The sequence below is a fragment of the Dreissena polymorpha genome, chromosome 5 (assembly GCF_020536995.1).
Source record: "Dreissena polymorpha isolate Duluth1 chromosome 5, UMN_Dpol_1.0, whole genome shotgun sequence".
NCBI classification, from domain to species: Eukaryota; Metazoa; Mollusca; class Bivalvia; order Myida; family Dreissenidae; genus Dreissena; species Dreissena polymorpha.
Window position 1 is genome coordinate 120,454,436 of NC_068359.1, and position 13,790 is coordinate 120,468,225.

The window sequence follows — 13,790 nt, forward strand, 5'->3', positions numbered from 1 at the left end:
GAATGCGTCAATAGTTCACCTCTACAAGCGTAAAGGCAACATACAGTCGTGCGACAACCACCGAGGGAATCTCTATTATCCATCGCAGGAAAGATCCTTGCACGCATACTATTGAACAGACTCCTAATCCACCTTGAAAAAGGCCACCTTCCTGAAAGTCAGTGCGGAATTTGCTCCGGTCGTGGTACAATGGACATGATTTTTGCTGCTAAACAACTGCAAGAGAAATGCCAAGAACAGAATGTCAGCCTCTACACAACATTTGTAGACCTCACCAAAGCATTTGATACTGTGAACAGGACTGGTTTATGGAAAATCATGGAGAAATACGGCTGTCCATCAAGATTCATAACGATGGTACGCCAATTTTATGACGGTATGCAGGCCCATGTTCTTGATGATGGTAATCAATCTTCACCCTTTAAGGTTACAAATGGCGTCAAGCAAGGATGCGTTTTAGCCCCGACATTCTTCAGCATGATGTTCACTGCCATGCTCGCAGATGCCTTCTCTGAAAGTGACCCAGGCATTGACATCAGGTACCGCACAGCGTTTGAAAGCCAAGACCAAGGACCACTTCAAAAGGCTAAGAGACCTTCTCTTTGCAGATGATTGTGCCCTTAATGCTTCAACAGAGGCTGACATGCAACAGAGCCTGAACAGATTCTCAGATGCCTGTGACAGTTTTGGTCTGACAATCAGCACTAAAAAGACTGAGGTCATGTTCCAACCAGCACCAAAAAGCCCTTACATCGAGCCAAACATCTCAACAAGTCTCAGCGTCTCAATCCTGTGAAGAAGTTTACATATCTTGGTAGCACCCTATCCAGAAACGTCCATATTGATGACGAAGTCAACTCCCGCATAGCTAAAGCAAGCTCTGCCTTTGGTCGCCTAAACAAAACTGTATGGAACCGCCGAGGTATCACATCAGCGACAAAGCTCAATGTGTACAGAGCAGTTGTACTTACAGCACTACTGTATGCCAGCGAGACCTGGACGGTGTACCAGAGACATACCAAGAAGCTGAACCACTTTCACACAGTATGCCTTCGAAAAATACATTTGTACTAGGCATCTGATGGCAAGACAAGATCCCGGATACTGAGGTACTGAGCCGTGCAAACATGTACGGTATCGACACCATACTGTGGTCAAGCCAACTTCGCTGGGCTGGTCACGTTTGTAGGATGGACAACACACGCATCCCAAAACAGTTGTTCTATGGTAAACTAGTTAATGGCTCACGCTCTAGAGGTGGTCAAAAGAAGCGGTTCAAAGACTCGCTGAAAGTATCCACCAAGCTGTTTAGCATTGAACCCGACTCATGGGAGAAGCTCGCCCAGAATCATAGTGCCTGGAGATCGCGTTTAAAGGTCGGAGCTAAAAAACACGAGCAGCATCGTGTCTGCCTTGCCGAGCATAAGAGAGCAAAGCAAAAGCAGAGGGAAGCGTCTGATGCTACCCCAACTGGACATAAAATGTGACTTCTACAGTGCTTACAAGGTATTTCTTTTTTTGACCTAGTGACCTAGTTTTTGACCCGGCACAACCCAGTTTCGAACTCGGCCAAGATTTTAATTGGGCAAAGCTTCTGACCAAGTTCCATGAAGATGGGACAAGAAATGTGGCCTCTAGAGTGTTTACGAGCAAATGTAAATGGATGGACGGACGGACCACGGACAAAGACCGGTCAGAAAAGCTCACCTGAGCAATCAGGTGAGCTAAAAATGCAGTTCTCATATTCATTACAATAAATTTTTGTAAAACAATGATGCCCACCACCACACAAAATAAATGACTTTAATGATGATGTCTCTCCCAAACAGTTATAAATTGGCCAGCTATGAAAATCAACCGATTGTTTGGCTTAAATAATAAAGCCACACACCTTGAAATTAAATACATGTTAATCAATACATATAGATGCAATTTGATTGAAAGTGTGCAAAATTTTCATTAAATCTATAGCCTAGTTACATGTAGCAAGTAATTTATTATTATTTTTTATTTTAAAACCGATAGTAGAATTTCTAAAGGTATACATCCATTTCGACAAATGCGATTATTTTTTAGTTTTAAAGCGCAAAAAGATGGATTTCTACCTTGTAACCACCAGATATATTCTAATTGGCATAGATAAAAATTAAATCTATAGCCTAGTAAGCAAGTTATTTATTATTTTTCAAACGGTACCGCTTTTTAAACCAAAAGTAGGATTTCTAAACATCCTTTTGAACAAACAAGAAGTTTTAAAGCGCAAAAAAGACTGATTTCTAGCTTGTAACCACCAGATATATTCTAATTGGCATAGATAAAATATGTTTCTTATTTATACTTAAATTTAAGTTCAATTCAAGGTGTGTGGCTTTAATGTTTGAATGCTTTTTATGATGGCAGTACAGTTATACAAACATGTCTATTCATAGAATGACCTATGCTCCTATAGTGTTAACTCATAATTGTTAATGGCTAAAATGAGTATTATTTTGGTTTTCTTTACATATTTTATCTTTGATATGAAAATAAGTCTGTAAATATTTTGTCAAAGGCTTCTAAAAATAAATATGAACATGCATTATTTGTATTACAAACATTTTAAAATACATTATTCAACATTTAAAGAAATAAATTAAGTACCTTAACACCATCTTTGTTCACCTCTCCTGTCAGATAATTTCTGAACACTTCAAACACGTCACGTTCAGAGTTCAACTCCTTGCCCCACATTTTCAGCAGCTCCTCTTGGGAACCCTTCGTCTTCAGGTAAAACAAATAATAGTCCTGCAGATCTCCGAAAGCGGCTGCAGAGGAATTTCCCCAGCGTCCGTTCGGAAACTCATCCCAGTTTGATGTACGATGTACGTAACTTTTCGGTCGACACTGCCAAAAGATGGGACGCACCTCTTCAGTCATCCTGTGGTGGTTGGCAGAAGGTTTCCAAGGTAGTGGTTTCCATGGATCCACGTACCACATGCCAAGCCTTTTGAGAATTTCGATGGTAGCCACCTCACGATTGAGAGTATAGAAGTGGAGCCCGTGAACAAGGCCACTATCGAAGAGTTCTCTGGCCATGGTAACGGTCTGATCCACGCCGTAGTTGCGTATGGCCTCGTCGTTGTCTTTGATTGGGTTGATGTCATCTATGATGTCCTGGGGGACCTCTAGTCTAGACAGCTTCACTATGTGTCTCAGTGACTGATACGCCTATTGCAAAGTGATATAAGGTAATTTGGATGTAAAATGTTACAACATAGCCTTGCCTGTGTCAAACTGAGCTCAATCAATGTACAGTGTCGTCCAAGATTAGCCCATCCAGTCTGTACAGGCTAATTATGAACAACACCTTCTGCATAGAAAAGTTTTTTGGTTTATATGAGATTTCTTCTAAACGAACAAGAGATGTGTTTGTCAGAAACACAATGCCCCTTATTGCGCCACTTTGAAGCCATATATTTGACCTTGAAGAATGACCTTGACCTTTCATCACTCAAAATGTGCAGCTCCATGAGATACACATGCATGCCAAATATCAAGCTGCTATCTTCAATATTGCAAAAGTTATCACAAAACTTTAACCAAGGTTAAAGTTTTGGGACAGAGTGACAGAATGACAGACAGGCAGGCCAAAAACAATATACCCCCGATCATTCGATCCGGGGGCATAAAAATACTTATCCTGGACAACACTTAGTCTGCATCGTACATTCATTAAGCCAAGGACAACACTAAGTCTGAAATGTACATGTACATTCATTAAGCCAAGTTTTCACAGAAGGAGGCTCATATAATGAAATAAAAATTATAGAGTGGGTAATATAAATTATAGTGGGTAATAAAAATTATAGAGTGGGTAATATAAATTATAGAGTGGGTAATATAAATTATAGTGAGTAATATAAATTATAGAGTGGGTAATATAAATTATAGAGAGGGTAATATAAATTATAGAGTGGGTAATATAAATTATAGAGAGGGTAATATAAATTATAGAGTGGGTAATATAAATTATAGAGTGGGTAATATAAATTATAGAGTGGGTAATATAAATTATAGAGTGGGTAATATAAATTGAAGAGTGGGTAATATAAATTATAGAGTGGGTAATATAAATTATAGAGTGGGTAATATAAATTAGAGAGTGGGTAATATAAATTATAGAGTGGGTAATATAAATTATAGAGTGGGTAATATAAATTATAGAGTGGGTAAAATAAATTATAGAGTGGGTAATATAAATTATAGAGTGGGTAATATAAATTATAGATTGGGAAATATAAATTCATCCCCATAATCATGCTCTACACTGATAAATATCAATAGACCATAGAAGCAAAGTCATCAATGATAAAAAAGCATAAGAAATCATCAAAGAACTTTTATTTCATGTAGTACACTAAAATTTAGCCTTTTCATGTAAAACCGGCCTCATTTTCAGCCTAGGCTACTCAGAATACACACAAAAAGACTTACCAAGTCTACAGTAACTTGTATGCCTAAATTGATTAATTTTTAACAATGCAAACTTTAAGGTGCACACCAATTTATAAATTATTTGATAAAAGATGTGGCATTCAGAAACTCATATGCCAACAGTGGAAGAAGCCTTGTCAATACATCTGTTGATAAATTAGCCCATTTTGACCCTTTCCCACTCTGAGGCAAAGTGAAAATGGCTATGTGCAAACAGCATAAAACCTTGCAGGCTGTTCAGGTTTTATGCTGTTTGCTGCTCATCAGTATCTAAGGGTTGGGAATGAAGCCTTTAAAACTTGAATCTAGTAAGAAAGGTATTTAATTTAATTTAACGTTCTGAAGGACTACAAACATGTCAAAATACATATCTAAGAGGTAAAGGGTTAAGAAGTCCAAGTCCTGAAGTAGGTATACAGCAAGGATAAAATGAGGTCAAGTGATGTGGTTGTCTTAGCAAGTGTTCAAGGACATCACCCATTGACCAGGGGTTTTTATCTGATTTTGGGGAAAGGGCCTGGCCTTTTTTTAGGGGAAAAAATTGCGCGAAATGCCGGATTTTGGGGGAAAAAATCACGCGAAACGCTTGATTTTGGGGAAAATAAGAAGAGTCTTAAATAATAAATATAACATATTTTACTTTTTTATAAACAAATTCAATGCAACAGATCATTTAATTATGAAATATGTTTTATTTTCTACACTGGATCAGGATAACTTGTGTATTTACAGTTAAAAAAAAAATATATATTTTTTTTTAGGGGGGAAAAATGAAATCTAGGGGAAAATTTACCTGCTGCAGAGGGTAAAAAAAATCCAAGGGGAAAGGAAAATTTTTCGGGGGGTCACAAAGAAGTAAAAAAAAAACTGCATTCAAGTATACAAGCTTTGTAGGAAGCATTATTGATGTTACAATATGTCATATGGGGTAAACCTCATACAACAGATGAACTAACTGCAAATTAACCAGCAAACCTGTATAGGAAGCAATCCTGGTATGATGGGACAATTAATGCCGATAGCTCTACAGTCGTTGAAGAACTTGATAAACGTTGATGCCTTGAAAAACAACTGTGTGATGATGAAATCTGCGCCCGCGACAACTTTCTTTTTCAAATTTTTCAAGTCCTCTTCATAGGACTCGCTTTCAGGATGGCCAGTGGGATAACCTGGATAACAAGAATCCCATGGGATAACCTGGATAACATGAGTGGGATAACCTGGATAACAAGAAAGAGATAACATGTGTAACAATTTGGATTACCTGGAAAACAAGAGCGGGATAACCTGGATAACAAAAGTGTGATAACCTTAAGAACACGAGTGGGATAACCTGGTTATTATGAATGGGATAAGCTGGATAACAAGAGTGTGCTAACCTGGATAACAAGAGTGGAATAACACTTATCCCTGATATAACCTGGATTACAAGAGTGTGATAACCTGGATACAAAAGAACAGGATAACAAGAATCCCATAACATAATCTGAATAACAAGAGCGGGATAACCTTGATAACAAGAGTTGGATAACAAGAATGCCATAAGATAACCTGGATAACAAGAGTGGGATAACCTGGATAACAAGAGTGGGATAACAAAAATCCCATAAGATAACCTGGATAACAAGAGTGAGATAACCTGGATAACAATAGTGGGATCATATGGATAACAATAGTGGGATTACCTGGATAACAAGAGTGCTATAATGTGGATAACACGAGTGGTATAACCTGGATGACAAGAATGAGATAACCTTGATATTAATAGTGGGATAATCTGGATAACAATAGTGGGATTACCGGGATAACAATAGTGGGATAACCTGGATAACAAGAGTGGGATAATCATAACCTGAATAACAAGAGTGTGATAACCTGGATTGCAAGAGTCGAAAATAATCCGAATAACATGAATTCCATAGGATACTCTGGATAACACGAATGGGATAACCAGTATAACAAGAGTGGAATAACCTGATTAAAAATAATCCCATTGGATAACCTAGATAACAAGTAGGATAACCTAGATCACTGTGTCACAGTTTGTAGATATCGCATTAACATAAACCGTAAACGTAGACAAAGTCCAATTGAGATTTCTTTACGCTTTTATTTCTGCTTATTAACACAACACAATGTTTTCAAGATAAGATGCAAAGACCCGCAACAGGCCCCGCCTGTGACAGCAAGAAATTATGACCTCTCCTCTCCGGCTGTGGTCGGGAGACTAATTTTGTATTAAGAACAAAATACATACTAGTATATCAAACGGCAACTCGTGCAAAATCTGATGGGCCTTTTGCTAATTCATGTGCAACATTAATGACGTATAAAACAGACACATAACGAATACATACTGAATGGACCGAATTTTGACACAAAAGGTAAGCAAAAGAGTGTGTTCTGGTGTTGATAAGCAATAATTCTACAGATATGGAAATACAGCCTTCTGATAATTAATCCTTTAGGTGTCAAATATGTAAATTCATTATTTTGGTATCTGTTTGGCATGTACCGGTTCGTTATATTGTTAGTCTGCAACCCAATACATATTATCTCTAGGTGTGCATTTTGCACTCCGATAACTTATTATTCTAGCATCTGCTTTAAGACACTTCGTTGGTCAATAATTTGATAACATATGCTCTTATACAATTGCATTTTCTAAGATATGCATAGTCACATTGTTGGTAATACATATGCTTCATGCATGTTTTATGTTTCCTAAGGTATAACTTTGTTTGTGATTCCCTTTTAGATGTTTTACAGAATATTTTACTCAAAAGTCTCTTATGTTATTTATACTATTATAATATCCAATGAATCTACTTATAATTTCCATCATTCAATTATGATGATGTGCAGTTTTCCAGTACTTTATAAAGAAGGAAAAAATCTCTGCAATAAGAATATAATTCAATGCCTTTTTCAGGTCTTTCTTTTTAAAAATAATGATAATTACAATTATCATCTCTTGTATAACAAGAGTGCCAAACTGTCACAAGAAATGCCCTTTGAAGGTTTTGGACAACTTGATAACTTTACTATGACCCATATTTGAATTTGACCTACATATCATCTAGACACAAGTTCTGACCAAATTTGGTGCCGATTGGATGAACGCTACATCAATTAGAGAGCACACACCATGTTAAATGCTTGAAATGCACTAAGTGACCTCGTGACCTAGTTTTTGAACAGCATGACTCATATTTACACCTGACATAGATATCATTTGGACACAACTTCTGACCAAATTTGGTGAAGATCAGATGAAAACTACTTCAATTAGAGAACGTACACCACGATAAATCCTTGAAATGCACTAAGTGACCCAGTGACCTACTTTTTGACCAAGCATGACCCATATTTGAACATGATCTAGATATTGTCTTGATACAACTTCTGACCAAGTATGGTGAAGATTGGATGAAAACGACTTCGATTAGAGAGCGGACACCATGCTAAATCCTTGAAATGCACTTAGTGACCCCCTGACCTAGTTTTTGACCTGCCATGAGTCCCATATTCTGTATACTTTATTTTATATACTATAAAAAAGTAAGATCAACTTAAGATGGTAAAAGTATTGAACCCTGGATCACTTCAGTTGTTAACCCTTTCAGTGTGGTAACCGAATTTTGAAGGCCTTTGCAAACAGTTTGGATCCTGATGAGACGCCACAGAACGTGGCGTCTCATCAGGATCCAAACTGTTTGCTATTCTGATAGTATTCTTTGAAAAAAATCGAAGAATATGCTTATTTTAGAAATTCGGCAGACAACATTTTAGCAGATGACAAATTTCCCAGCATTCAAATGGTTAACTGACCAGCAACACAGATGATGAAGAAGTCCTCAAACTCCTGCCGTATAAGCCTCACAAGGTCCGAGGAATAGTTGAGGCCGCCCGTCTGGAATGTCCAGTTGCCCTTCCCATCTGGGGGGTCTGTGGGGACAGGAGACATAAACATGGTATAAACAAATGTGTCACACAAAAACAGTGATTGACCATTTTGTTTTCTTCACCATTTCGAAAATTGGGAGTTGCAGGGCTCAACATTAACCTAAAAACCAACTCGCCCTGCCGTTCAAGTACTTAGAAAATCTACTTGCCCTGAATGTAAAGCCACTTGCCCAAACATGAAATATCACATTAACTGTAACCCTCATATTTTTAAATAAAGATCAAAATCATACACCATAAAACCTTTTTTATTTTTGCACATTCAACAAAATAATTACAGCAATTTAAGTCTATTTTAAGTCTAAATTAAATGCTCTTTGTTCTTTTTTTGCACTTGCCCCGGGGAGACAACTAGATTATAAAATAACTTGCCCAGACCCAACTTTTACTAGCCAGGGGCAATAGGACAACTGTTAATGTTGAGCCCTGTGTTGTGTTGTTGTTTTTGCTAACATGTACTTAAAAATTGAGAACAAAAGTGTTTTCAAATACTATATTTGTTAAGGTTCAACTTACTGAGCTCATTAGACATATGAACTACTTTTGCAATTAATTTAAAAAAGAAACAGATGGAGGAGCTAGGTATTAAAAGTGCAGCACACACATGATCAAGACATCTGCAGATTGCAACACACATTGTGATAGATCTGTCAAAAAATAATACCAAAATAGCCACTGGCACCCAAAAATTACTTGTTGCTAGCTAGAGTTTTCACCATTGAACGTGACTTATACCCCCACATAACATGTTCATCGAGGGATAAAATATATATTGTCTGCAGCTCATTGGTATGAAGGCTTTATGGTGATATCATATTTGAAGTTTCCATTTAATCGCCTGTGAAATGTGGACATGTTTGCAACACGACATTTTACAGAGTGACCAACCAAAAAAGTGCCGCAGTGGCATGACACTTCACATTTCTGTAATATATGAGATGCGTTCTGAAAAAAACTGGGCTTAATGCATGAGGGTAAAGTGCCATCCAAGATAAGCCTGTGACACACAGGCTAATAAGGGACAACAATTTCCACCTTCACTGGATTTTCTTTCAATGGAAACATCTTGTACACGAAATTCGTTAAAAAGACAGAAAATGTTGTCCCTGATTAGCCTGTGTGGACTGCACACGCTAATCTTCGGCAACACATTATGCATAAGCATTAAGCTGAATTTTTTCCACAACATGGCTCATAAAATTGACCATGTCTGACCTCCTCTAAGGGCCAAAAGATTCCTGATGCCCAAATCCTTGGCCTTCTGCAGATTGGCCTTCAGCTGCTCCACAGACTGGTCGGCACACGTGATGTGGAGCATAGTCTCCAGTCCACAGTAGTTGAGCATGGTCGACGCCATGCACAGGGAGCTGGTGGGCTTTGAGACGTTGCCTGGGTCACCTGCTGGGTGCCATGTGATGTCACAGAACAGCGGCTTACCTGCTCCCATGCTCTCAAACCTGTGAATTATAGCTCTGTGATCTCAAAGTGACATTGTCTTTCGTTCCAATCCCATTCAAACATGTTCATACAATTAATTTTGTATGTAATTCAATGTATAAACAAGGGCAATTCTTAAAACATGCATGCCCCCCTATATGGGCTATAAGTTGTAGTAGCAGCCATTGTGTGAATACGTTTTTTGTCAATGTGAACGATGGTGGTGGTGGTGGTGGTGGTGGCGGTGGTGGTGGGGGGGGGGAATAAAATTTAAATATATTACAAGGGAGGCAAATGCTGCAACAAAAAGAACATGCATAAACAGTAGTTGTTTCCCTTGTTTGAACCATGCTAAATCCTTTAAATGCCTATTTCCAGTAACTGTGACCTTCACCTGTGACCTTGACCTAGTGACCTAAAATTCAATAGGGGTCATCTGCGAGTCATGATCAATGTACCTATGAAGTTTCATGATCCTATGCCCAAGTGATCATCTGACAACCACCTGGTGGACGGACAGACAGACTGACAGACCGACTGACAGTCCGACCGACATGAGCAAAACAATATACCTCCTCTGCTTCGAAGGGGGGCATAATAATATTATTTGTTTCAAATGAATATGTTTAACGAACTTGAAAGAACTTTCATTGATAAACAAAGTTTTGGAATAAAAACAGCTACATTTAATGTACAACACAAACAACCAATTCAATTTGTTTCAGTACACTTTTTACAAATATTTTATGTAAAATCATAATTATTGAATAATATCATGATTTAATGATTGAACAGAATTCCCATTCTGATGTTAATTTTCGTGTCATGTAAGGACCAGCCATCTTCCCCTTAAAATTAAACCCGACATAAAACTTTATTTTTGTTATTAGCAATAGCATATATTTAAGTCTAAACTGCAACAAACACTCAAATTCAGGAAAATGTCAACAATCTACAAAAATAATTCCAATTTTTGCACGCTAAAAGTGGGTCAAATATTGTCGGTTTTTTCTCTGTGCTATATTTAGACCCATGTGTTGATTCTAAAAATAGACGTTCACGCTATTACCACCATTTTGGATTACAAATTAATAGTCCATGCGAGATTGCACGAAAAATGCAAATGCACTGACCTTGCAAGTAAATTAACGGCTCCATTTACTGTTCTAGCTGGAAAGTATTCCAAAGAGAAAAACTTTGAACCGTTGTTGATTCGTTTGTTAATGCGATCTATCAGCCGCTTGTAGCGAGGCCCCTTAGGGGAATGTGATTTTCCGTTAGTTTTCTCTGCATGTATAGTCGCTAAGACATTACATGCGTTTGAATCTGCACATTCTTCCGATCCCGGCATGACTATCGGTGTTTATCTCTGCAATCAAATGCAATAACATACACGTATCGTATTGTGAATTTGTTAACTGATTTTTAAAACGCAATAATTATTTTAACACATGCCGGTGAAGTATTGCAACTGAGGATAAATCGGTGAATTTATTTTCACTTGAGCATGAATGACACATGAATGACACACGAGTGTCAATCCGTCAGTTGTGGACAAGATAATGAAGAAGTATTCAGTTTGTATATGTATATTATAACACATGTAAGTTATTAAAAACATTGCATTTACAGTTCATATTAAACACAAGGTACAATACACAGACAATAACAATTAAGTGACAATTTTATACGTTGATGTAAGAGTAACATTAATTGCAAATATTTTCAAAATAAAAACATCTTTATTTTTAATGATGTTTACAACAGAAAACAGCTGATTAATGTCAAACACTATACTTGCGTGAAGTTACTTATTTATCCAATAAATCGACATCAAAATCTATATTGCATAGAGAATTACGTTTACAAGTGGCATACTTCACGAGTGTGGAGCACTGCTGGACTTTAATTTCCGTACACAACACGATGATGACACTGATATACAGATTCATTCAGCATGCACGGAAATAAAGCATAGCCTTCTCGTTGCTGTTTTGCAAAGCTGAGAGACTGAAACTTTGTAAATACCGGCTTATATAAGAACGGTTGACCAATCAAAACGAGCCAATCATTTGGACGGTCCAATAGTAGGGGTGTACAGAGTGAATACAGTGTCTTTGTTATAGCAGCGATTCTTCGCATTTTGATGTACAGGAGTAACACATATTTATATACATATTTTAATAATGCATCTGCATTTAAATGTTCGTTTGGTATCAAAAACTTTGGAAACACAATTAACAAGCTTTCATCGGTCGAGTTCATATTTTACAAAAATAACTACAATAGGGGGTGTATGAGGGATAATCGCCGAGCGTAGTGTAAGTGCACGATCACAACGGATGAATCAATTTAAATGATATTTGTTTTCATTAATCGGGCTTATATAATCCTATAAATAAATAATTCATCAAAACAAAACGGTTATAGTCTAATATATTTTCGGATCTTTAAAATGCATCGTAATTTATTTAACTCGTGAACACAAATGAAACAAAATTAACTGAATTAAAATAATGAAAAGCGTTTTCAAATACTCACGCACGGGTTTGTCAGCTATGAACATGGGCATATAACTCGGGAACACATCTGTATTACTGGACATAGAACACCTTTTTATGCTACTGTCGTGCACATGACTGAGTTCAAGTTCACATAACCCAGGAATGTGCGGAAAATTGGTAACGACAATTTGTGTACATCGAAAGCCTTGGAACTCTATCGAGTCCGTTTCACGAGGAGAGCCATTACTTCGTGTTTTAAAAATCTTGATAACGTTTCTGGAGAGAGGATCGAACCTGCCTCTTAAAGCACAAGTCTCACTATTGCCGGTAGATTTGCTAACGCCGGTCGCCCGGCGAGAACCGGGATGATTCGAAGAATTTTTTTAACGCGGTCTCACTATTTCCCGGTTCCGCCCCGGTTGAAGCCGGTCAACAGCCCGGCAGAGTCCCGGCAACCCCGAACTGAATACGGTTTATCCCGATTAAGCCCCGGCAGAGCCCCGGTTGTCGCCCGTAATGCCCCGGTTGAGCCCCGGTGAAAGCCGGCAGCGTACCGGCAGAACCCCGGTATACCGTATCTCCACCGGCACTCACTGGGGCTATACCGGCATCAGGCCCCGGCAGAACTACGGCAACGCCCAGGTTTAACCCCGGTCGTCGCCGGTAATGCCCCGGTGAATGCCGGTGGCGTCCCGGCAGAGCGCCGGTTTACTTATGTAACGTAGCTATACCGGGTCTCTGTCGGCATTCGCCGGGGCTCCACCGGGGCGTTGCCGTAGCTCTGCCGGAGTCTGTATGGGCCCCGTTGGAGCTTCGGTGCCGTCCCGGTTGTTCCCGGTGCCGTCCCGGTTGTTTCCGGTGCCGAAGGTATTAAACATTTTAATACTTTCCCGGTGGAGCACCGGTTGTCCCGGTTCATCCCGGTTGTCCCTGGTGGAGCCCCGGTTCATTCCGCCGGCATCATAGAGACTGGGCCGTAAGGTAAGCACCATTATGACGGTATTGCAACCCATTTTATTTTGCGTTTAACGAAGATTAAATATTTAAAAAAAAACATGGATCTATTTTATTTATTTTTGAGAACACATTTTGGTTATAAGATGAGTGAAGGGGTAAAGAATCCATGTGTATGACAACTGACTTAATAAAGCAGATGCTGTCCGTATTATGCCCATCGAGCACGTTGGCAATGAATGCTGTATTCAAAACGACACAGTGTGATCGGCGCCTATCCGCGCAACACGTTCACTCAACATGGGAAACATGTTACATGTATCAATGCATGTTATTTTACCAAACAGAGAAAATGTGTTCTTATTTTTGGCAAACCTGCAACATGCTGAACATGTGCGGCACGTTAAAAACAATAGTCCAATGACGGATACTATTGCAGTTTGGTCAATGTATATG

The 13,790-nt window shown here is 38.5% G+C and overlaps 1 protein-coding gene across 1 annotated transcript in view; it reads right to left on the reverse strand.

Moving 5' to 3' along the window:
- LOC127881221 (methylenetetrahydrofolate reductase-like) overlaps window positions 1-11,897 on the reverse strand; it is a 25,207-nt gene extending 13,310 nt beyond the window's left edge. Inside the window, exons 1-6 of the mRNA XM_052428952.1 lie at window positions 11,755-11,897; window positions 11,010-11,245; window positions 9,655-9,896; window positions 8,305-8,421; window positions 5,449-5,642; window positions 2,641-3,207 (exon numbers count right to left, since the gene is read on the reverse strand). Coding sequence (XP_052284912.1) covers window positions 2,641-3,207; window positions 5,449-5,642; window positions 8,305-8,421; window positions 9,655-9,896; window positions 11,010-11,227 — 1,338 coding nt within the window. The 5' untranslated portion in view covers window positions 11,228-11,245; window positions 11,755-11,897. The remainder of the gene's footprint in view (window positions 1-2,640; window positions 3,208-5,448; window positions 5,643-8,304; window positions 8,422-9,654; window positions 9,897-11,009; window positions 11,246-11,754) is intronic.
- Between the last annotated feature and the right edge of the window lie 1,893 nt (window positions 11,898-13,790).